General features: G+C 43.2%; 1 protein-coding gene across 2 annotated transcripts; it reads left to right on the top strand.

The window, feature by feature from the left end:
* Nucleotides 1–843: 843 nt before the first annotated feature.
* On the top strand, nucleotides 844–25,722 carry LOC121531809 (Fanconi anemia group A protein). Of its 2 annotated transcripts, XM_041837282.1 has the most exons (42): nucleotides 844–1,073; nucleotides 1,474–1,586; nucleotides 1,721–1,817; nucleotides 1,962–2,095; nucleotides 5,618–5,713; nucleotides 6,573–6,646; nucleotides 6,820–6,920; nucleotides 7,039–7,152; nucleotides 7,280–7,343; nucleotides 7,437–7,549; nucleotides 7,683–7,759; nucleotides 10,783–10,924; nucleotides 11,113–11,246; nucleotides 11,351–11,461; nucleotides 11,570–11,665; nucleotides 11,862–11,921; nucleotides 12,046–12,134; nucleotides 12,273–12,333; nucleotides 12,425–12,474; nucleotides 12,613–12,689; nucleotides 12,848–12,952; nucleotides 13,029–13,162; nucleotides 13,326–13,396; nucleotides 15,571–15,670; nucleotides 15,810–15,997; nucleotides 16,153–16,252; nucleotides 16,463–16,681; nucleotides 16,792–16,865; nucleotides 18,976–19,107; nucleotides 19,218–19,296; nucleotides 19,577–19,740; nucleotides 21,524–21,629; nucleotides 21,894–21,953; nucleotides 22,065–22,169; nucleotides 22,267–22,382; nucleotides 22,496–22,646; nucleotides 23,101–23,163; nucleotides 24,230–24,332; nucleotides 24,441–24,516; nucleotides 24,610–24,760; nucleotides 24,895–24,993; nucleotides 25,276–25,722. In XM_041837282.1, the coding sequence occupies exons 1-42, from the start codon at nucleotides 1,013–1,015 to the stop codon at nucleotides 25,372–25,374; spliced, it is 4,359 nt and encodes a 1,452-aa protein (XP_041693216.1). In that variant the 5' UTR covers nucleotides 844–1,012; the 3' UTR covers nucleotides 25,375–25,722. The 2 variants fall into 2 exon arrangements, with proteins under 2 accessions (XP_041693216.1, XP_041693215.1); XM_041837281.1 differs by having other exon boundaries at nucleotides 24,441–24,760.
* Nucleotides 25,723–25,757: the final 35 nt, after the last annotated feature.

Here is a 25,757-nt window from a genome sequence, read left to right as displayed (position 1 = left end):
AAGGAATGTGTAGCATGGTGTGTGCTAATTGTAGGGGTGCCCATGGGGCTGGGGATCAGAAACGTCCTGTGCGAGAGAGGCAGGTTGAGGTTTCCAGGGTAAGAATAGTGAAGAAGTTGTCATATGCTGAGGCAGTGAAAAAAGTAGAGGAAGATATGTACCAGTACAGAGGAATAGGCCAACAACATTTTTACATTTTAGTCATTTAGCAGACGCTCTTATCCAGAGCGACTTACAGTTAGTGAGTGCATAAATTTTTTATACTGGCCCCCCGTGGGAATCGAACCCACAACCCTGGCGTTGCAAGCGCCATGCTCTACCATCTGAGCTACAGGAGGCCCAGTGATATATGTTTCAGTAAGATTTGATTTTTTGCGTTTATAGCAATGGTTATTAATTGTACTGCAGGGATGGAACGTAAGTCGAAGAAAATTGAGGTTGTGGTGGCAGCTGCAGAGAGGTATTTGGGTGTGCGAGACTTGACATCAGAAGAGTTACAGGGAGTGTTAAGTGGTGATGTCCCATCATTTCAGGTTGAGGGCATGAGGTAGGAATGAATATATTTAAATAGTGGAGTAGGGTGGTGTTAATTATTAATAATATTTTTGAATTTGTGAGTGTAGTGTTAGATGGTAGGGTATTTCTTTATTTTATTTTTCAAGCAAAATATCAGGGAGTTGTACACCAGTCTAGTAGGTGGCGGTAATGCAATAAATTGGATAACAACCGCCGTAAAACCTAATCGAAGAAGAAGATTACCCTGGCACGTCAACAGCACACTGTCCGTTGATTGGCTGCGCAAAACCAGACTCAGACCAACGAGAGTAAAGAGCGCGGGGACATGGAAGTAGCTCGACAACAACATCCGACCGTGTCAAAAAATGACTAGCTAGTTAGCCAGTCAAATATTTACCAGCATATCAAAACTATGCTCAATAACCTGCTAGTTAGCTGACTCACTTTACTAAGAGGTGAAAATGCTTGTTGCATATTAACATTAATTGCCATAATCATGTCGCTGGGTGCGTCAAATATGTGTCCCACTCAGAAAAGGACACTCTCGTGTCTCCTCGGTAAGTTGGCAAGATGGCTAGCTAGCGGTAGCTTTGCACCACAACCCCAGGTTTTGAACTGGGTAGTTAGCTAGCTATCTACTACCCCATTCATAAACGTGAACCGCTTTAGCGCCTATTGACGATAGTAGCGGTGCTAATTAGCTATCTGCGTTTCGGAACACGTATGTAAACAGAAGACGGACGCCACAAACGTATTGTCATTGTCACTGAAAAATACTGTCGACTGCAACTTTGTTAAAAACCGGTTAAAACAGTGACAGTGTACGTTCCGTGGCCTCCGCTTGATCTTGACCCATATCTTGACTCAAAACCCTAACCAACCATTCATTGTCAAATACTTTACCTGGCTTACAGATTTTTATAATGATAAAACAACACAGTGTTGATCCTCCCACAGCAGGGCGTGTTGGGAAGAGGCCAAAGCAGGAGAATGCACAGGAGTTGCAGGAGGCAGCAGTCCAGCTGCTGAACAGACACCAGAACCTCTCAGATCTGTTTCTGGAAGTGGGGGTGAGTGAATGAGTCCAGTCTAGACTGGGATGGAGTCAGTGGACTGTGGTAGCAAGGGGCACTATACATAACATTTTGTGCCCTAAATTAGACGTGTCAGATTTAGACAAGTTACTTACTTTATCCTCTTCTAGAGTCCAAATCCTTGCAATTTCATTCACAAAGAGAACTCTGGACAGAAAAATGCAGCCAGTGAAAGGCCGTCACCTACAATTGGGGGTTCACTTCTGGGTGAGTTTTTAGGATATATCCCCTCCATGAAGGTAAATACTCTCAATGTGTCAGTGGTGTATGTACTATAATGCTACACTGTGTGTGTGAGATAAGTATGTAGAAATTGAAGTGATCAGTGTGTCTGTGTCTTTTTTTCATCAGTAAATGAGTTGAGGAGGAAGGCTGGGGAGCTGGGGGTCCCGGTGGCAGCCCTGTCAGTGAAGATGGTGGTAGAAAGACTGTTGGACCTGACCAAAAGAGACAGAGAGCAAGTGATGCTCAACTCAACTCAAAGGGTTTGTGCTGGGAATAATGTCTGGATATGCATCTACAGTCCCAGTCAAACGTTTGGACACACCTACTCATTCCAGGGTTTTTCTTTATTTTTACTATTTTCTACATTGTAGAATAATAGTGAAGACATCAACATTATGAAATAACACATGGAATCATGTAGTAACCAAAAAAGTGTTAAACAAATTCTTCAAAGTAGCCACCCTTTCATAATGTAAAAAAAAAAAAAAATCTGAACATAGTTTATTAGGTACACTACCCCGTTCTTGAAAAAGGATCGCTCCTACAGACAGCGAGTCACGTGGCCGTGGCTTGCTATATAAAGCAGGCAGACAGACATCGATGCGTTCACTTACTGTTCGATTGAATGTTAGAATGGGCAAAAGGAGTGACCTAAGCGACTTTGAGCGTGGTATGATCGTCATTGCCAGGCGTGGCGGATTCAATATCTCAGAAACAACCGCCCTCTTGGGCTTTTCGCCCACGACAGTGTCTAGGGTTTACAGAGAATGGTGCGACAAACAAAAAACATCCAGTCAGTGGCAGTCCTGTGGGCGAAAACAGCTTGTTGATGAGAGGTCAAAGGAGAATGGCAAGAATCATGCAAGCTGACAGGCGGTCCACAAACAGACAAATAAGGGCGCAGTACAACAGTGGTGTGCAGAACGGAATCTCGGAACGTTGATTGTTGATCCTTGCCACTGATGGGCTATTGCAGCAGACGACCACACTGGGTTCCGCTCCTATCAGCTAAAAACAAGAAGAAGCAGCTCCAGTGGGCACACGATCACCAACACTGGACAATTAAGGAGTGGAAAAACATTGGCTGGTCCGACAAATCCCAGTTTCTGTTGCGTCATGCTGATGGCAGAGTCAAGATTTGGCCTAAGCAGCATGAGTCCATGGACCCATCCTTCCTGGTGTCAACGGTACAGGCTGGTGGTGTACTGGTGTGGGGATTGTTTTCCTGGAACACGTTAGGTCCCTTGATGCCAATTTAGCACCGATTGAACGCCACAGCGTATCTGAGCATTGTTGCTGACCAAACCCAATAGAGCAGGGATGGGCAACTTTGATGGGGGTGGGTGCCACAAAAAAACTGAACTCATCATGAGGGGCCGCAGTGGCTCGTGGGTCTGCGTACCCACATCCATGGGGGGGCATGGCAAAATGAGTAGAATTGCATGAAATTAGTTATACAATTGCAAAATCTTCTCTCCGCCCCATGGCAATTCTGCACGTTTTGCCATGGGGTGTAGAGAAAATCGGACAGTTTTAAAGCAAGTTTGCTGCAATTTTACACATTTTACCATGGGACGGAGAGAAGATTTAGCAATTTATAACTCATTTCATGCAATTTTACTCATTTTGCCATGGGGCGGAGAGAAACATTTGCAGTCTTTAATATGATAACTGATGATCAATGGGCGGCCGTGCTTACTACAAGTTTAGAAAGCTGGCCGCTAGACTAACTTACCAAGAAATAAAAAATGGGTGTACCTAATAAACTGTATATTGTATGGAAAAGAGATGTACATTTATTTTTACAAATAACAAATAATTAAAGAGCAGCAGTAAAATAACAGTAGCAAGGCTATATACAGGGTGTACCGGTACAGAGTCAATGTGCGGGGCCACAGGTTATTTGAGGTAATTGAGGTAATATGTACATGTAGGTAGAGTTAAAGTGACTATGCATAGATAATAAACAGAGAGTAGGAGCATCATGCCTGGTTGTGTTCATGCCATTAAAAGGTAATACATTTTTACAGTTAAATGACATGTACAGTGGGGAGAACAAGTATTTGATACACTGCCGATTTTGTAGGTTTTCCTACTTACAAAGCATGTAGAGGTCTGTCATTTTTATCATAGGTACACTTCAACTGTGAGAGACAGAATCTAAAACAAAAATCCCGAAAATCACATTGTATGATTTTTAAGTAATTAATTTGCATTTTATTGCATGACATAAGTATTTGATCACCTACCAACCAGTAAGAATTCCGGGTCTCACAGACCTGTTAGTTTTTCTTTAAGAAGCCCTCCTGTTCTCCACTCATTACCTGTATTAACTGCACCTGTTTGAACTCGTTACCTGTATAAAAGACACCTGTCCACACACTCAATCAAACAGACTCCAACCTCTCCACAATGGCCAAGACCAGAGAGCTGTGTAAGGACATCAGGGATAAAATTGTAGACCTACACAAGGCTGGGATGGGCTACAGGACAATAGGCAAGCAGCTTGGTGAGAAGGCAACAACTGTTGGCGCAATTATTAGAAAATGGATGAAGTTCAAGATGACGGTCAATCACCCTCGGTCTGGGGCTCCATGCAAGATCTCACTTTGTGGGGCATCAATGATCATGAGGAAGGTGAGGGATCAGCCCAGAACTACACGGCAGGACCTGGTCAATGACCTGAAGAGAGCTGGGACCACAGTCTCAAAGAAAACCATTAGTAACACACTACGTCATCATGGATTAAAATCCTGCAGCGCACGCAAGTCCCCCTGCTCAAGCCAACGCATGTCCAGGCCCATCTGAAGTTTGCCAATGACCATCTGGATGATCCAGAGGAGGAATGGGAGAAGGTCATGTTGTCTGATGAGACAAAAATAGAGCCTTTTGGTCTAAACTCCACTCGCCATGTTTGGAGGAAGAAGAAGGATGAGTACAACCCCAAGAACACCATCCCAACCGTGAAGCATGGAGGTGGAAACAATTCTTTGGGAATGCTTTTCTGCAAAGGGGACAGGACGACTGCACCGTATTGAGGGGAGGATGGATGGGGCCATGTATCGCGAGATCTTGGCCAACAACCTCCTTCCCTCAGTAAGAGCATTGAAGATGGGTCGTGGCTGGGTCTTCCAGCATGACAACGACCCGAAACACACAGCCAGGGCAACTAAGGAGAAGCATCTCAAGGTCCTGGAGTGGCCTAGCCAGTCTCCAGACCTGAACCCAATAGAACATCTTTGGAGGGAGCTGAAAGTCCGTATTGCCCAGCGACAGCCCTGAAACCTGAAGGATCTGGAGAAGGTCTGTATGGAGGAGTGGGCCAAAATCCCTGCTGCAGTGTGTGCAAACCTGGTCAAGACCTACAGGAAACGTATGATCTCTGCAATTGCAAACAAAGGTTTCTGTACCAAATATTAAGTTCTGCTTTTCTGATGTATCAAATACTTATGTCATGCAATAAAATGCAAATTAATTACTTAAAAATCATACAATGTGATTTTCTGGATTTTTGTTTTAGATTCCGTCTCACACAGTTGAAGTGTACCTATGATAAAAATGACAGACCTCTACATGCTTTGTAAGTAGGAAAACCTACAAAATCGGCAGTGTATCAAATACTTGTTCTCCCCACTGTATGTTACTATTAGGCCCATAAAAATAATTTGGTGGTCCCGTACCAGGAAGGAATTACATCTACTTTCACCCCTGCCTATAGGACTATTGTTTGAGAGGTTTTACATAGCCTATGCCTTTATGAATGTTCACTGCCCTCTGTCCAGGTCCAGCTCTCCGTGCTGTTCCAGTCAACCCGTGAGCTTCTCTCTCTTGAAGCCTTCTGCTCTAAACTCTTCTGGCAGGAGTACTGGAGGGATCAGGTGAGTGTGTGCACACAGACCAGACTCTTGTCTTTATACAGCCAATGCCATACCTTCGGGTTTTGGCAGTTTGAGCCTATTGAACCTGTTTGTGTGTACATGACAGTAGCTACAGTGTGTTTCCATGAACTTGTCCAGTGATTTTGTTATTTTTTGTCGACATTTAGAAAGTTTGCATAGAAAATAGATGCGACAATTGCCTGTTACGGTACGTTTCCATTGATCTGTCTTGTGTCGATTTAAAAACATCTGGACGTAATGATGTCACACACGCAAAAAACTTTTTTGCAAAAACCTAGTTCACTGGAGTGTTGAATAAAAATGGTTGGTGTGTTTCCAATATCCATTTAGGCAAATTGCGCATTAAGAAATTGGTGACAGCCTGTATGCCCTCCCACCTGTCTGATTCATGTCCCGCAAAAGCCAGCATGGATAGAATGCAAGAATTGATTTGCCATATTCTAATAATTCTCATGTGCCAACGTATCGCCATGGTCCGTGCCATGGTGAAACTTGCATCCAGAAAAGTAAGGCGAAGCAATTCATTCAATCTTGAAAGTCAGGACAATCCTTGTCCTGCAAATAAACATAATTTTTATAGTACCTTCAGAATTATATACGAAAATCATAATTTATTTGAAAAACACTTTCCATTATTTGTCGCAAATAAAGTTAGACACAAAATAAATCCACCCCTGGCAAACAAATAAATGTTGTCGATCTTTAGAACATTTCTCCTATAGCTGCCGTTTCCATTACACATGTCGTAATGTAAATTTTTTTGTGACATTGCTTTTGTCTAATAAACCTGGGTCAATGGAAACCTGCCTAGTGACTTCCTTCCCTGATCCTTGTGTAGAAACAGCCCATGCTGGAGGTGGTGCACCACTTACACACTCAGAATATCCTCTCTCTGGAGTACATGTTGGAAAGGTATCTGACGTTCTAGCTAATAGCTACACACTATGTTAAACAATGTATGAGATTCGGTGTGTTGTGGGATTCAAAAGCATTTCAGATTGTGTTTCTATCCCACATATCTAATTTCAATCTATTAATTGCTCTGCTATTAATCGATTCATATTTCACACGGGCTCTTCTTGCAGTGAGAATGGGGTGAGGTCATGGTTGATGTCTGAGTTGAGGGCTCTGTGTGGTAGGACAGCTACTGAGGAGGGAGATGGAGTGCCTCAGCAGGTTCTCTCAAGTAAGCCTTTACAGTAGAGTTTCTCATCCATCATGGTGAACCAATACTATGTATACACATCTATTCTTATCTGGCATTCACCTCACCTCAGTCTGCCTGTGTTGTGTCCATGATTCAGCTGTGGTAACTGTGTTGGTGCGAGCTGTTTTTGAGGAAACCCAGGACTCTGCAGCAGCACCATGCAGGAGGCTCTCCCAGGTGTGCCGTTCAGTGCTGGATGACATGCTCTCCTGTGAGTATACAATCCCCCTCTCATTGCAGCTCAAAGCTGCATTCAATAGACAGAGACTTTATATTGTCCAACTGCTAAGATTCCTTTGTTAACCTTTGTGATATTATGTTTGTCCATAATTTTTCAGGGGTACTGGATACTTTGGATAGCAAGCAGACCCTGCAGTCTGGTGAAACAGCAGCTGAATTATGGTAAAGGGGGAAAGTCTGCTAACCAAACTGAATTATAGAACAGGCATAATAATCCATATTCACTCTTTTATGTCTCTCTTTCTGTTTGAAAAGGGTACAGATGTTTGACGCTTCCTTGTGTGGTGTGTCTGTATCACCTGATGCACTGCGCCGTTTCTTCACCCACTCTCTGACACACACTCTCACCTACAGACCTAGACTCAAAGGTAAGATCACAGAACATATTATCATTGACATATCTCTTTTAATATAGGTTCTCTTGTAAAACAGCTACATATGTTGTCAAGTTCTATCTCATCCTGTCATCTGAGTATTCTCCTCGACCTGTATTGTCTGTAGTATCTGATGCCATTGCCATGCAACGAGAGTGGGGCTTTGCTAAAACCTGCAGACTGTTGAGCTCCTTGTTTCGTAAGGTAAATTACTTGTGCTTTGCTCTACTCTGTTCTAAAGAAACATCTAAATACCTTTGTACATCTATAAATAGATTAACCTGTCTGGTTAATGTGAGCTGCTCTTCAAAATATGTATTTTCTTATGTAGTTGTTTGTGTGTGTGTGACTGAACATATACATCAGAAAGGGAATGATAATATCCCTGTGGGTGTGATTTATGACATGGTGTTTTAGAGGACATTGTGATCTTGTGTGAAAGTACAATAGGATGTGTTGATTGTATTATCTACATTGACATACTATTGACGTTTGAAACATGTACCATTTCCTTTGTGAATTTGCCCAAAGTGTGGGAATGCTGGATACAAGGATAAGGCGAACAAATTATATATTTAAAGGTTTATTAGACAAACAGACAGACATATGCATATGAGGTTTGTAGTAATCTGCCAACCTACTCAAGGGCAGGCATAAATACTCTTGCTTATCTGTTTGTTCTCCAAGTGTTCCAGGCCCCTTGCCTGATGACTCAAACTGAATTATTCTGCTGCTCTATGTTCGCTACATACAGTGCCTTCAGAGAGTATTCACACCCCATGACTTTTTCCACATTTTGATGTTACAGCCTGAATTTAAAATTGATTAAATATAGATTTTTTGTCTCTGGCCTACACACAATAACCAATAATGTCAAAGTGGATTTATGTTTTTGGAATTGTTTACAAATTCTTAAAAAATGAAAAGCTGAAATGTCTTGAGTCAAGTATTCAACCCCTTTTATTATGGCAAGCCTAAATAAGTTCCAGAGTAGAAATGTGCTTAACAAATCGCATAATAAGTTGCAAGGCCTCACTCACTGTGTGCAATAAGTGTTTAACATGATTATTGAATGACTATCTAATCTCTGTACCCCACACATACAATTCTCTGTAAGGTCGATCAGTGAATTTCAAACACAGATTCAACCACAAAGAACAAGGAAGTTTTCTAATGCCTCACAAAGAAGGGCACCTATTGGTAGATGGGTAAAAAACAACAACAAAAAAACAGACATTGAATATCCCTTTGAGCATGGTGAAGTTATTAATTACACTTTGGATGGCGTATCAATACACCCAGTCACTACAAAGATACAGGCGTCCTTCCTAACTCAGTTGCTGGAGAGGAAGGAAACCGCTCAGGGATTTCACCACGAGGCCAATGGTGACTTTAAAACAGTTAGAATTTAATGGCTGTGATAGGAGATAACTGAGGATGAATCAAACATTGTAGTTACTCCACAATGCTAACATAAATGACAGAGTGAAAAGAAGGCTGTACAGAATATAAATATTCAAATATATGCATTCTGTTGGCATCAACGCACTAAAGTAATACTGCCAAAAATGTGGCAAAGCAATTAGCTTTTTGTCCTGAATACGAAGTGTTGTGTTTGGGTTAAATCCATCACAACACATTACTGAGTACCACTCTCCATATTATCAAGCATAGTGGTGGCTGCATCATGTTATGGGTATGCTTGTAATCGTTAAGGACTGGGGAGTTTTTCAGGATAAAAAAGAAACTGAATGGAGCTAAGCACAGGCAAAATCGTGGTCTACGGTTGTGAGGCCGGTTGGGCGTACTGCCAAATTCTCTAAAACAACGTTGGAGGTGGCTTATGGTAGAGAAATTAACATTAAATGATCTGGCAACAGCTCTGGTGGACGTTCCTGCAGTCAGCATGCCAATTGCACGCCCCCTTAAAACTTGAGACATCTGCGTCATTGTGTTGTGTCAATACTACACATTTTAGAGTGGCCTTTTATTGTCCCCAGCACAAGGTGCACCTGTGTAATGGTCATGCTGTTTAATCAGCTTCTTGATATGCCACACCTGTCGGGTGGATGGATTATCTTGACAATGGATAAAATGCTCACTAACAGGGATGTAAACAAATTTGTGCATAACATTTGAGAGAAATACGATTTTGTGCATATCTCTGGGATCTTTTATTTCAGCTCATGAAACATGGGACCAACACTTTACATGTTGCGTTTATAGTTTTGTTCAGTACATTTCAATTGACTAATCTGCTTATATGAACTGTAACTCAGTAAAATCTTTGAAATTGTTGCATGTTGCGTTTATATTTTTGTTCAGTGTGTTTTTTGTCTTCATGTTTTATTTTACAAATGTTAGATTTTTTCTTCCACTTTGACAGAATTATTGTGTTGTGTAGATTGTTGACAAAAAATGTACATTCAATCCATTTTAATCCCACTTTGTAACACGGCAAAATGTAGAAAAGGTCAAGGGGTGTGAATACTCTCTGAAGGCACTGTACTTCAATCTGAGACTGCCGTCATTGAAGTCGTTTGTGGTGATGTGAAAATGAGGTGTGTTGTACAAAACAAAGTAATCAGCCATAAGATCATTTCTAACCAATAAGAGTATCAAAGTCAAAATGTGTGTTCAGGCTCTGGCCCAACTCATCGGTTTCTGGGACCAGTGGCAACGGTTAGAATGTGTTTGTGTTCTAGAAATTATCGGAAGGTCCTCAGATCCAGACTCATTGCGGAGAAGAAACTAACGTCCGTGGGTGTGGCTTAGCGTTTGGCCAGAGCAGGGAGTTTGGGGAGCCAGGCAACCCCTGGTCAAAACATTATTCAAGGTTGTCGAGACCACTTGGGTCAGAGTGAGCCGTATATTAGATGTCTCTATCATTTGACACCACCGATGACAGAATTTACAGCCATTTGCCCATGGTCTCAGGGAGATCACCTAGAGGTCACCTAGGATACCAGGTTCTGCTTTATGGTAACTCCTAACCTCTTGGAAGTCACTCAGGGGCTGAGTTCAGATTTAAGATGGGGCAAGAATTTAGATCTTCTTAACATAACCTATGAAAGCAATTCCTTTTCATGGCTCCAATCAATTTAGTAATTGACCTGTAAAACTGGTCTATAGAATAACAAGTGTAAACCTTTTATTGGAGAGTTGTGAAGTGACTGTCTCTGTGGTGTAATACAACATCCAGCCCTTTCTCTTTGTCTTTGTCCTAGTTGGCAGTGATATTCAAGGTAGAGGAGCTTCTCTCTCACCTGCAGCAAGTACTGGAGACTCATGAGGTTAACTGGCAGCATGTGCTCTCCTGTCTCTCCACCCTGCTGGTGTACAATCCAAACGCCCAGCCTAGCCTAAAAGGTACACACAATTCAAATCAAAGTTTGTTCATCACGTGCACAGGATACAGTGGGTGTAAATGGTACACTGAAATGCTTACAAGCAGCTCTTCCTTAATAGTGCAGAATAAATGTAAAGTAGCAGCGCACACACACACTTAATTATTTCCAACAACACTCGTATGACATTTATCTTTCTCTGTACCTCAGAGCTGCTGTCCAGGCTCCTAAGCTCAGCGTTTGAGGGGTATGACTTGGAGAACATGATCACAGCCTTCCTCCTGGCCCGTCAGGGTGCGCTTGAAGGGCCTGGTGTTTTCCCCTCCTACAGCGAGTGGTTTAAGGCAAGTCCCCTCAGAGCTTAGTCAGTGGCTACTAGAATATAATTTAATGGTCCCTTCCTTATGTTCGTCTCTTCCAATAGTTGGCTTCTCTCCTGTCTTCCTAGATGTCTTTCGGCGGTGCTAGCAGTTACCACGGCAACAGTAAGAAGTCTTTGGTGTTCCTGCTAAAGTTCCTGTCGGACCTGGTGCCCTTTGACCCCCCACAGTACCTGAAGGTCAGGTGACAGACACTGTTTGGCTCTACTTTAACACTTTACTGCTGGACTGGGCCTAAGTCTAAGTGGTTCTGACGGCTAATGTCTCTGGATGGTCTGGTCTCTCAGGTCCACATCCTCCATCCGCCCTACGTGGCAGTGAAACACCGGGCCCTACTGCAGGAGTATGTATCCCTGACCAAGACCAGACTGGCTGACCTGAAGGTAGGGCCTAGAGTCACTGAACCAGTATTTGATGGTATTGATGGTACATAGACAGGCTGAGCGACATAATACAGTTATTACAATGTAACTAACTCGGACTGGTTGACGTGCCATACCACAAATTCTCTCATCATGCAGCCAATTCATCTACTCCCCTCCAGTTGTATAAACAGGGTCGCCATGTCTCTGTCTGCAGGTCTCAATCGAGGAGATGGGCCTTTATGAGGATATCTCTGGAGCAGGAGCCTCAGTGCAGGTTAGAGTGCCTTCTGCTGGTTGTTTATGTATTTGTGTACTGTCCCTTTTCAGTGAATGTTTTTTATGTGCTCATGACTGTGTGTATCACTCTGTGTCTGTATCTGTTCAATCTGCCTTCTCAGCCCCAGTGTCAGGCACGTCAGGATGTGGAGAAGGCAATCTCGTTGTTTGGGAGCACAGGAAGGATATCTGCCACAGTCATGGAGGCTAGGTACCCTACAAATACACCACCAGCATAACTCTCACAAATCACCTATTGAGATCAATGTACTGCATGACCTACTTATCCTGTTGTGTCCTACACTTTCTTTTTATGTTTTACCACACTCATACTCTTTTCCTACTCCAGCATTTTCAGAAGGCCTTATTTCCTGACTCGTTTCCTCCCTGCCCTCCTATCCCCACGTGTGGTAAGTCTTATGCTCTCTTGCTTTAGATTGACTGAATGGTGTGTTTACATGGTCTGTCCAATATTGTATTCTTTGTCTCGGCCCATTTCAGCTTCCTGTGAAGCCTGATGACAGGATGAATTTCATAGATTCACTCAAAAAGTATGTTCTGGCATTCAGACTCAGCCATACAACCACTCACCACACAGTTTTCTGTCATCTCTTTGAGACTGATACAGATGTTTTTTGTATGTTGATTCCAGCTGTTTGTTGTTCAAATTGTTTTCTGTTGTCTACTAGAGCGGAAAAGATCCCAGCTGCCCAGCACTCCTCCTACATAGAGTCCTGTCAGAGAGAGAGACAGAGGCAACAGGACAGTGTGTACCATCACATTATACCATGTTTAACACCCTACGCATTTTAATATAATCATATATTTAATATTAGCTTATTCCACACTAAGCACCACTGTAGTCATATATCTCTGTGCTTTTGTCCATGATTGAAGAGCTCTGTTTTACCTGTGGGTTATCAGGTAAAGGAGTCTCTGTGGGGAATGATGATGATAACCCGCAGGAGGTTCTACAGGTCCAACTACAGGAACATAGAGCCCTGCTAACAGAGGGGGGCAGTGATGGAGGTGAGCAGACTGCAACACACACACATACACACACACACATCAAACCAAACCAGTCTTATTGTCTCTGACTTTACAGAGGTGTCAGCCCAGCTGGCCAGGATCTCGCACACTCTGAGTATTGTGTTCCCTGAACGTGCTGAGGAACTAGTTGGCCAGGCAGTCATCAAGCTTCATGTAGATGAGTCTACTTTCCCTGAGCTGCACAATAAAGTAGGAAGGAATGCGAGGAACTTCTGTATTTCTCTCTTTCTTCTGCTGTTTTCCCTCTGCTCTGTCTCACCTTTTCGTTTCCTACTCTATTTGTCTGTCTGTCTGTCTAGTTATTTGTGCTGGCCACACTCTCTGTCTCTCACACTGTCCTGTCTTTGTTCAGGTGGTGAACATGATCCTGAGGAGCTTCTGCCAGAGCCTTTTGGATGCCTCCAGAATAAGCCCACCAAATAAGTGAGGAACTAATCATGTCACTCAGTAAAAACCTGAAAGATGTATGGAAGAGTGAGATTTGAAGAAAAATTATACAGAATCGTCCCCCATTTTTGTTTGTTTATCTGCACATTGTCGTGCATATTATGTGCTTCTTAAAGGCGGTGCGTGGTCAATCCGACGTCTGCATTGGCCGTGCAACATTTGCGGTGATACGGCCTCTGCAGAAGTCAGGGCATTCATACTTTTTGCGCTTCGCGGAGCAGTACAGAGCTGTTATGAAGGAAGTTGTCAAGGAAGTGGGTTTCTGTTTATACAGGACCTCCTGCCCCCACCTACCGTCAACCAATCATGACAATGCAGAGCTACAGTGGGGAAAAAAAGTATTTAGTCAGCCACCAATTGTGCAAGTTCTCCCACTTAAAAAGATGAGAGAGGCCTGTAATTTTCATCATAGGTACACGTCAACTATGACAGACAAAATGAGAAATTATTTTCCAGAAAATCACATTGTAGGATTTTTAATGAATTTATTAGCAAATTATGGTGGAAAATAAGTATTTGGTCAATAACAAAAGTTTCTCAATACTTTGTTATATACCCTTTGTTGGCAATGACACAGGTCAAACGTTTTCTGTAAGTCTTCACAAGGTTTTCACACACTGTTGCTGGCCCATTCCTCCATGCAGATCTCCTCTAGAGCAGTGATGTTTTGGGGCTGTCGCTGGGCAACAGACTTTCAACTCCCTCCAAAGATTTTCTATGGGGTTGAGATCTGGAGACTGGCTAGGCCACTCCAGGACCTTGAAATGCTTCTTACGAAGCCACTCCTTCGTTGCCCGGGCGGTGTGTTTGGGATCATTGTCATGCTGAAAGACCCAGCCACGTTTCATCTTCAATGCCCTTGCTGATGGAAGGAGGTTTTCACTCAAAATCTCACGATACATGGCCCCATTCATTCTTTCCTTTACACGGATCAGTCGTCCTGGTCCCTTTGCAGAAAAACAGCCCCAAAGCATGATGTTTCCACCCCCATGCTTCACAGTAGGTATGGTGTTCTTTGGATGCAACTCAGCATTCTTTGTCCTCCAAACACGACGAGTTGAGTTTTTACCAAAAAGTTATATTTTGGTTTCATCTGACCATATGACATTCTCCCAATCCTCTTCTGGATCATCCAAATGCACTCTAGCAAACTTCAGATGGGCCTGGACATGTACTGGCTTAAGCAGGGGGACACGTCTGGCACTGCAGGATTTGAGTCCCTGGCGGCATAGTGTGTTACTGATGGTAGGCTTTGTTACTTTGGTCCCAGCTCTCTGCAGGTCATTCACTAGGTCCCCCCGTGTGGTTCTGGGATTTTTGCTCACCGTTCTTGTGATCATTTTGACCCCACGGGGGTGAGATCTTGCGTGGAGCCCCAGATCGAGGGAGATTATCAGTGGTCTTGTATGTCTTCCATTTCCTAATAATTGCTCCCACAGTTGATTTCTTCAAACCAAGCTGCTTACCTATTGCAGATTCAGTCTTCCCAGCCTGGTGCAGGTCTACAATTTTGTTTCTGGTGTCCTTTCACAGCTCTTTGGTCTTGGCCATAGTGGAGTTTGGAGTGTGACTGTTTGAGGTTGTGGACAGGTGTCTTTTATACTGATAACAAGTTCAAACAGGTGCCATTAGTACAGGTAACGAGTGGAGGACAGAGGAGCCTCTTAAAGAAGAAGTTACAGGTCTGTGAGAGCCAGAAATCTTGCTTGTTTGTAGGTGACCAAATACTTATTTTCCACCATAATTTGCAAATAAATTCATTAAAAATCCTACAATGTGATTTTCTGGATTTTTTTTCTCAATTTGTCTGTCATAGTTGACATGTACCTATGATGAAAATTACAGGCCTCTCATCTTTTTAAGTGGGAGAACTTGCACAATTGGTGGCTGACTAAATAATTTTTTTCCCCACTGTATATGGAGCCCTCCGCATTGTTAAAACATTTGGGAGGCGCACCGTGATGCGGTACGGAGCTCAATTTGGCCTCTGCATGCCTCCGGAGGCTCTGCAATTGTGTCACACACTCCATATGGAGCCTCCGAACACATTTTCAGATCAAGCATAAATTGGCTCTTAGCCTCCACCACTGTAACGCAAGTCAGCATTAAACTGCACTCTCATTTGAGTTTAATGTGATCTGTGACCCAAGACAGAGCCCCTGGGCATCCCCGTTTGTCAACATCCTGCTGGGACACAGACAGCTGCTCACTGCCCTCCTGCATCGCATGTGGGACCTGCTCCACAACCAGGTATCCATCTCTCTTTCTCTCTCATAAATGTTTTAATGCGTCTTTCTTTCTCTCGCTCTCCTTTTTACCTCTTTCTTACCCCCCTCCCCTTCTCTCTGCCCTTTTTCTAACTACAGTCATCTTCTATCCTTTTCTATAGGGGGCATCATTGAGTGCTGCACATGTACTTGGACTGGCAGCGTTTGTTGTGCACCTTCATGCCTCCCAGGCCCAGTGCCCCCAGGTGCAGCTGTGCCCTCCCCTGCTGCCCGGCCCTGTGTCAGTACCAGAGGCACTGACCACTGCTCTGCCCTGCACCACCCAAACCAACATGCTCTTCTGTGTTAGGTGGGTGAGACTGGAGAGGGACCTTCAGCATCTAGGATTACATGATGATAATTATACAGTGTATTGTAAACCAAAAGGCACAGTTAACTTTAGTTCAATAGGACAGTGTTATCAGAATATTTATTTATGTGGACAGCTTTGTTTTTGTTTGCCAGGTTCTGCGTGGCTGCAGTTTGCTATGGTCTCTGCAGGAGTGAGTCACTGTGTGAACAGCCGCAGCAGCAGCAGTATAATCCCTGCGGCCTCTATAAAAAGGTATGCACGTTATTCTCCCAGTGTCACTGAAATTATGCTCTCTCTTATCACCCAGCCACACTCTGAGATGCCCTTTATGCAAGCAGCAGGGGGCTGGCATTTTAGCAGAATGTCACATACAGTTGGCCTACAGTTGTACCTCTCTGCTTGACTGCACAGATCCATGTCCTGCCTATTCCTGAGTGTGTGTTTTGTATTTGGTATTTGTAGCTGCTGTACCTAATTCCCAGACTAATGCCAGATGTGAGGAGGTTGCCCATTGAAGCGAGTGGGGAATCTGAGTATGTGGGGGCAGATAAACAGGGTGAGGAGGAGAATTGTGGGTTGTGGAAGAACGTTACTGACACAAATACGACCTGGAGGAAGTCAGCCTGGGCGCTATGGAAACACGCCCCCTTCCGTCTCCTAGTAAAATTCCCAGAATACCAGGTGAGGAAAACTGTCTAAACATTGGCGTAAAGCTCCACCAGCCTTCTCAGCACATTGACATGTCTGCTTCTCATTTACTTGGAGACGTTCTAATTTTCTTCTTTGTCTAGTTCTCATTTTCAGAGTGGCTGGCAGCTGAACTCAGAGTTCAGAGGAGTGAGGATGCCCTGTCTGACCCAGATAGGTGAAGAACATGCCTAAATAAGCTGTGCACACACACACACACACACACACACACATTCATATAAAAGTTTCAGTATATGTTGATGTGTTTTTGGTATTTTATTAGGGTCCCCATTAGCTGTTGCGAAAGCAGCAGCTACTCTTCCTGGGGTCCACATGAAAAATTACATAATACAGAATATTAATAGACAAGAACACCTCAAGGACATAACTAAATACATTTAAGAACGGCACACAGCCTACATATCAATACATAGACACAAAATACACTACATGACCAAAAGTATGTGGACACCTGCTCGTCGAACATCTAATTTCAAGATCATGGGCATTAATATGGAGTTGGTCCCCCCTTTTGCAGCTATAACAGCCTCAACTCTTCTGGGAAGGCTTTCCACTAGATGTTGGAACATTGCTGCGGGTACTTGCTTCCATTCAGTCACGAGCATTAGTGAGGTCGGGCACTGATGTTGGGTGATTAGGCCTGGCTCGCAGTCGGCGTTCCAATTCATCCCAAAGGTGTTCAATGGGGTTGAGGTCAGGGCTCCGTGCAGGCTAGTCAAGTTCTTCCCCAAACTGTTGCCACAAAGTTGGAAGCACAGAATTGTCTAGAATGTCATTGTATGCTGTAGCGTTAAGATTTCCCTTCACTGGAACTAAGGGGCCTAGCCCGAACCATGAAAAACAGCCCCAGACCATTGCCGCCAAAAAGTGTGTTTTATCACTCCAGAGAACACGTTTCCACTGCTCCAGAGTCCAATGGCAGCAAGCTTTACACCACTCCAACCGACGCTTGGCATTGCACATGGTGATCTTTGGCTTGTGTGCGGCTGCTCGGCCATGGAAACCCATTTCATGAAGCTCCCGACGAAAAGTTATTGTGCTCACGTTGCTTCCAGAGGCAGTGAGTGTTGCAACCGAGGACAGACGATTTTTACGCGCTTCAGCACTCGGCGGTCCCGTTCTGTGAGCTTGTGTGTTCTACCACTTCGCGGCTGAGTAGTTGTTGCTCCTAGACGTTTCCACTTCACAATGACAGCACTTACAGTTGACCGGGGCAGCTCTAGCAGGGCAGAAATTTTACGAACAGACTTGTTGGAAATGTGGCATCCTATGACGGTGCCACGTTGAAAGTCACAGCTCTTCAGTAAGGCCATTATACTGCCAATGTTTGTCTATGGAGATTGCATGGCTGTGTGCTCAATTTTATACACCTGTCAGCAACGGGGAGGTTAGGGAATGATTTGTACCAAATACAATGCTCTTAGTTTTAGAGATGTTCAGGACCAGTTTATTACTGTCCACCCATTGCAGAACTGACTGCAACTCCTTTTTGAGAGTTTCAGTGACTTCATTAGCTGTGGATGCCAACACATATATGGTTGAATAATCAGCATACATGGACACAAAGGATTTGTTTAATGTCAGTGGCAGGTCATTGGTAAAAATAGACAAGAGTAGAGAGCCTAGTGAGCTGCCCTGCGGTACACCACACCCTACATGTTTGACATTAGAGAAGCCTCCATTAATGAAAGCCCTCTGAGTTATATTAGCTAGATAGCTCTGAATCCACATGGTTGAAAAGCCATAAAACATAAGCTTTCTCAACAACAGGTTATGGTCAATAATATCAAAGGCTGCACTGAAATCTAACAGTACAGCTCCCACAATCTTCTTACTATCAATTTCTTTCAAACAATCATCAGTCATTTGTGTCATTGCAGTACATGTTGAGTGCCCTTCTCAATAAGCATGCTGCAAGTCTGTTGTCAATTAGTTTACAGAGAAATAGCATTGTATTTGGTCAAACACAATTTTTTTCCAACAGTTTGCCAGAGAACTGGCAGCAAGCTGATAGGTTTGCTGTTAGAACCAGTAAAGGCCGCTTTACCACTCTTGGGTAGCGGAATGATTTTGGTTTTCCTCCAGGCCTGAGGACAAACACTTTCCTCTAGACTCAGATTAAAGATATGACAGATAGGAGTGGCCAGCGTCAGCTACCATCCTCAGGAGTTTTCCATCTAATTTGTCAATGCCAGGAGGTTTGTCATTATTGATCGAAAACAATAATGTTGTGTACTGGTATGTAACAGAGCCTGCGTGTGTATCAGACAGGAGTATCAGCAGTGGGCGTGTCAGCAGCTATACCTGCCGTCTCCTGTGGACCAGGGGGGCTGTGCAGGAGACATAAGGAAAGTCTGCTCCCATATTTTCAACGCTGTCATGGACCAGCAGACAGTATGGTCAGTATGATTTTGGCTTATGGCCACCTGCACCTCAGATCATCCTGATTATTTGAATAATAGACATGGTTGAGTTGTTTAGTCTGTATCTCCTCTCTTTGTGTCCTAAGTGCTCAGACCCAGGAGAACACTGATCACAGACCCTCGGAGGCAGGCACCTGTCTCCCAGACATTCTGTCCAGACTTCAGGTACAGTACACAGGCCTTTTGATTGATTTATATGTTTGTTTCTGTATATGATTCCTGTTAATGTTTGCACTGATGTTTGCACCGTGGTCCTCTGTAGCTCAGCTGGTAGAGCACGGCGCTTGTAACGCCAAGGTAGTGGGTTCGATCTCCGGGACCACCCATACACAAAAATGTATGCACGCATGACTGTAAATCGCTTTGGATAAAAGCGTCTGCTAAATGGCATATTATTATTATTATTATGTTCCTGTGTGTGTGTATGTGCCCTTTGTCTTTATAGGAGATTGTCTATGAGATGGAGCTCACTAGTCGCTCTCAAAGGACTCAAGATAAGAATGGACATTTCCTATTGGATCTGATTTCACATAGATGCTCTGTGACCTCTGACCTGCAGAGTATCAGCAGTGAGCTTAGCCTTCAGCAAACACTACATACATGGAACAGGTAATGTACTGACACACATACACATCCTCTATACAAGGGCTGTGGCGGTCATTAAATTGTCAGCCGGTAACTGTCATGCAAAAGACTGCCGGTCCCACTGTAATTGACCGTTAATTAGCATAAACAGGTTTAGCATCTCCAGGCCTCCACGCATACAAGCCGCTGATGCGCACTTTTGTAACATCTACATAAAAAAGTATAATAACTACATTTAATATACACCATCACAATAAATCCATTACTTTTTTTACGCAGGTTTTAGAAACACGACATGAAGAAAATGTATTTCAGAAGAACCGAATATGAGTTGGCCTACTATATGTTATCTGGCTATGCGTCCTGCTGTAGGCTTGTTAATTTAGCAGACAAGATATGCTTAAGTCCTGTGCCATTATTTTATATTATGATATTATAGTAAGAAGAATATAATTGAACTTAGATGAATAAAATAGAAAGGCAATTTTTCCCATTACGGAGCGAGTGCGCATATGAAGTGGCTATGTTGAGTGTAAAAGTGAAAATTTGAAACCGGTCCTATACGCTCAATTTAGAGTTATTTGGCAACTTTTGTTGTGAATGACACAAACCTTATGTTTTGATTTCTAAGACATTCTATGGGCTGCATGATGCAACTATATAGGCTATTGATGATTTGAGAAAGTCGCAAAAAAAAGCTTGCGTTCTGTTCTTTTCCTCAGGCTGCACATGCTGTTCTCTCATCAACTGATCATATTTTCACCCATCAGATTATTCTCAATTTAATCTCGTCTTTACTAATATGTCAAATTTGTTTCGATTTAGAATGGCCCATTATCAAATGGGCAGGAACGGGAAAAAATACATGCACTCGAAAGCAAATGGAGGCCGCTTTCTCGTCGGTTTGTTTTTCAATCATGCCCGGTAGGCTACTCTGGTGATTTCACCCCACATATCAACCACTGTTTGAGGAGCATGCAGCCTCTCGCGATATTTCGCCCAAACTCTGTATGCCATGGGCTCTCCAACCCTGTCCCTGCAGCTACCCAGTGCTTAATTTGTCTGGAAGAGCTGAGGTGAGAGACCAGAGTCAAATCTGTTCGGGAACATCAATAGTAACATGTTTTCACAAGGAAACGTATTTCAATAAACTGTTGACAACTCCTCTCTGCGCGCTGGAGAAAGGAATAAAGGAAAGAGGGGAGGAGATGGAAACTCACTGTGGTGAGATATTCTGTAACTAAAGGTAATGTCAGCCTATTAATTATGAAAATATAAACATTCCATATTACTAGGCTATTCAAAATATAATACAAATTCACTATAATTGTAGGCTAAATCTGTAAGCCGCCCGGCTAGACCAATTATGTACCAAAGAGATCTTAAATATTTTTTTTCCAAATGTTTTTCGGCCGTGCCTATCTGTTCTATAACAGCACAATCATTCTTTTAATTCAGGTTAATTTTTTTTAGGCTTGGGCTCATGTATAGGCCTATGCGTATTTATAAGCTCTAATATGCGTATTTATAAGCTCTAATATGCGTATGGGTGTTTTGAATTAATCATCACTTTAGAAAGAAAGCGCTGTCCATTTCGTTGTTAGCCTTTGAAACAACATAGACAACGACCATGTTATCCACTCAGTTTCAACCTGTTGTTGAACTTCACTCTTCAAATTGATCAATCAGAGTGAGGTGTTTTTAAAAGCACAGTAGTCATGAGTCTGGGTGGGTCTGAGGACTGCTCTACACCAGTGTGAACGTGTGTGTGTATTAACTTAACAAAACGTGTGTTTGTGTATCATAGGGTTATACTGGCACTCCCTGCAGTCATGTTGGTTACAGTGAAGACTGGAGGAGGGAAGAGGACTCTGGACTGTGAGACCCTCATGGAACATATCAACCAGTATCAGGTATGCCACAATGGGGGTTGAGAGAGGGATGCAGGGAGAGGGGGATGGAGTATGACAGAACGTGGTGATTTAAGATTTAGATTAATTAATCATTAATTCAAGCTAATGTATTGTAGCTACAGTCTGTGTGAATCAATCCATAGTTCACTTCTCATCTTGACCAAACCTGTAGAAGTCAAGATCTGTTTTACAGAAACCACCTACTATAGATGCGTTTTCCCAGATTTGATCATTATCGTTATACAGTATCTCTTTGTGTATCAGAGGAAGGGCTGCTCCCCAGCTGGACTGCTGCCCTACCACCTCACAGCACACTTCTTAAAAGTAAGTTCCACTCACAGATTATTAACTGTACTGCTATAGACCTGGGTAGACGGTGTTAACAACATATTGTGATATTTGTGGTATGAAATGTCATTGTCTCCCCTCTCATAGGCTGTGCTCATGGCCAGTGTGAGCTGTGACTGTCCATCAGGAGAAGTGAACAAGGCCATGTCCCTGATCAGTCTTCAATGTCCACTGCTCCTCGTCTCTGCCGGGGTACCGTACATTATACTAACAGGATCATGTCTGATTTATTAATCTGAGAGTTTTAACGTATGATGCCGACTGAGTGTAATTTGTGTGTGTTGGGCAGCACTGGTGGGGCCGTCTCTCCCCTGTATTGGTGTCTCTCTGGCATCGCCTCACTGACGGACAGCCCCTGCCTCAGCAGCTGCAGGTCCTGGCTGATTGTCACTTGTGGGTCTGCAGGTAAAACAGGATAATGCGTACATGCCTGTGTATATAGAGAGCATTTACTGATAATACTGTTTTACAAACTAAATATATGATTGATTGTGTTCTTTGTCCTGTCTCCTTGGCAGTTCAAAGAATGGGGTGTCATGCCCTGTCCCCTCTGCCCCGCCCCTGCTCCTGGCAGCTTGTCTGCACTGTGTATGGGAAGGCCAGGGGAGTGGCCAGGTCATCAGGACAAGCCTGGAGATGTTGGGACAGCTGACAGAGCAGCACAGACAGGTAAGGACACTTCTCTTCTCTATCACAAAGTGTTTCAAACTCAACCTAGATGTTTGTTCAAAAGGTTCACTAGCCATGTTTGTAAGCCCCAATTGAGAAAATCTATTTCACAGCACTTAAAGGAGGTCAAAGTACACTGAAAAAAAATCCCCATTTACGTAGGTTTCTTGGGATATATAGGTTTCTTGGAATATATTCTTGGAATGTATTGTTAGTTGTGACTCATTAGTAAAACACTGACACTCACATGCTCATAACTAACCTTTGGCCTCACAAAAACACAGTTTCTAATTCATGATTTAGGAGTAGAGACACTCAGATGATTAGGGAATTAACTTAGCAGTTTTCTATTAGAGACGTGATCATTGTCACGAGACTCCATTTTGTCATTATAGTAGACACCAGGGAAACTGCCATGTAACCTCAACTAATTTGTGCTGCCATTTGTCCCCAGCTGCTGGTGTTTCTGCTGTTCCTCTGTGTGACCGACCTCCTCACAACTTTTCTCACGCCCCAGGTACATTTACATTTTAGTCATTTAGCAGACGCTCTTATCCAGAGCGACTTACGGTTAGTGCATTCATCTTAAGAAAGCTAGGTTAGACAACAGTCATAGTAAGTAACATTTTTCGTCAATAAAGTAGTTATTAGCAAAGTCAGTGCTAGTAGGAAAAGACAAGTACAAGTTTTTTGTGGGGGGGGGGTTGCTGTGGGATTTAGTCAAGATACTGAAGAGGTGGGTTTCGGAAGATGGGTAGGGACTCGGCTGTCCTGACATTAGGGGGAAGCTTGTTACACCATTGGGGTACATCATTCCTACACCTTAAGACCAGAAGTTTTTCCTGGCTAGGGCACATGGTCAGGGAACTCCTAGCCCAGGGGTTCCCAAACTTTATGGGCCCGCGACCCCATTTTGATATTATACTTTCTTTTGACCCCACCATGTAAAAAAACGTTTGTAATCAACGGCCAATGTTTACTTTTTTAATTGGGGCTATGACAGTCTATTACAAATCAGTCAGACAGTACTTTTGACAGTATTTTAATCTGAAGGAAGTATGGTTTGAAGTGACAGAAATGCATCAGAAAGGTATTGGCAAGTTCAGGCAATAATTTTGTATGATCTTCTGTGAAGAAAAGAACATCATCATTGATGTTATTTTCCCCTCCAGTCTGTTCTGAGTCCTGCATGGCCGGGAGTCTGCACGGCTGGGAGTTCCTGGGAGGCTTATCTTTCAGTGATGGGGTCATATTTTGTAGCTTAAACTGTTGAAAAGATAGACACATTTGTAGTAAGAAAACAGAAACCACTCTGTTTATTACAACCGCATCTAGCTGCTACCAGAGTGACATAACCCTGGTTCTATGAACCAAGCACGTTTTTTTAGAATGTTATTTCAGAGTTTCTCTCGCAATACCATTTTCAAATCATTCGACCCCTAGTTTGGGAAACGCTGTCCTAGCTCTACATACTCAACAGTGTAACAGTAACGTATTCAACAGACTAAAACACATTTTCTACTAACAAAACATCACAATTACAACATTTATCATACAACTTGTGTGTGACATGCAACACATAGGGGGTGAAGGGCCTGCAGAGAGCTCAGGAACTCTGTAAAGATATCCTGACTGTCCTTGTGGACTCTGCTGACTGGCTGCTACTATTCAAGTCACCTTGCTCTGGTACAGTATATCACTTGCTTATTTACAGTAGCCCCTGGCTTTGTCCCATTTTGTGTGTCTGTGAGGTTATATTTGGTGTTTTATAATATATTGTTTTTCCTATTCAAGAAAAAGGCCTATACCAGCCTGTGGCCGTGGTAACATCAGATGAATACACAAGACTGATGCCTTTAGCCTTTTACAGGTATATTTACTTGGTGGTCAAACTGTCAATGTTGTCATCCATTTTCTCATTTATATGTGAGTTCTGTATGTGTGTATTGTGTTTCCATGCCAGCCTGGTCCCCCATCTTAACTCTGAGGTATTGGAGAAAACAGTGAAGGCCCCAGGGTTCCTCCACACTGCTGTGCTCTGCTACTCCTCCCTTATCAAGCTCTTTATGGATGGCCAGACTCCCTGCCCAGTGACTGAGCACCCGACTGACCAGGTGAGCTTATTTTGAAATGCACAAAAGCACAGATAATCATGTTTATTCATCAGACTCTGTCACTGTGGTTGACTGGTATGTGGTCACCAAACTACTGACTGGCATTTTTCTGAATCTGCGTTTTGGTCTCACAGATGGACCCCTCACACATTCTGACTAGGGCCCAGCAGGTGCTTCTGAAGACCATATCTCTGACATCCCCAACCTCAGTGTCTCAACATCAGCTGAACCAGGTAACACATTCGTGCACTGACCACCCAGAGTAAGGCTGATCTCAGTCTGTAGCCCAGAGTAGTACTGGGTTGAAATCAGATGGAGATGACATCATGAGACATTTATTAGATTTTCACAAACATCACACAACTACAGCCTATGATTTCTTTCTGGGCTTTACCTTGCATCAGACTCCGGTTTTTACCAATGGCTCTCAAAATCCAAAAGAATGATATACCCTGATACTTCCTTTTGAACTACACAATACCCTTCTTGTGACCCTTTCTCTCTCCTGTTCCTAGCTGGAGGCCTTATGTGTTGACCTGGACCCGGAGGTGGCAGCAGCTCTGGTCTCTCACCTCAGCTCTTTCAGCCTCAGCCCAGAGCTGGACTTCCTGTGAATGGATGGATATGAGTCTATAGGCACACCACGGACTGTTACTGACACTTCAACTTAGCTTCCTTCATGAAGAAGATATGTAAAGATGATTAGTGTGGGTCCGAGAGGACTTGGTCTTTGTCCTCCCATGAAAAATATACTTGGATAGCTACATTATAATGTTGCCTTTAGGTTATGTGGTTGGCAGTTGTATTTTATTTGTATATTTATTTTGTGTGTGTGGGGAAGGGATTGTGGTTTTGGGAGCACATTATTAACTGGGTGGTTTGAACCCTGAATTCTGATTGGCTAAAAGCCATAGTATATCAGACCGTATACCACGGGTATGACAAAACGTTTAGTTTTACTGCACTAATTACATTGGTAACCAGTTTATAATAGCAA

This window comes from Coregonus clupeaformis, chromosome 19 (assembly GCF_020615455.1).
Source record: "Coregonus clupeaformis isolate EN_2021a chromosome 19, ASM2061545v1, whole genome shotgun sequence".
NCBI lineage: Eukaryota > Metazoa > Chordata > Actinopteri > Salmoniformes > Salmonidae > Coregonus > Coregonus clupeaformis.
The sequence above is the reverse complement of the archived record's forward strand: the minus strand, read 5'-3'. Positions and strand labels throughout refer to the sequence as shown.

Coding starts and splice junctions, on each gene's coding strand:
- LOC121531809 (XM_041837281.1), top strand. CDS start 1,013: ATGTCGCTGGGTGCGTCAAATATGTGTCCCACTCAGAAAAGGACACTC. Junction 15,671..15,809: donor GGGACCTGCTCCACAACCAG/GTATCCATCTCT, acceptor CCTTTTCTATAG/GGGGCATCATTGAGTGCTGC. Junction 19,297..19,576: donor ACATTCTGTCCAGACTTCAG/GTACAGTACACA, acceptor TTGTCTTTATAG/GAGATTGTCTATGAGATGGA.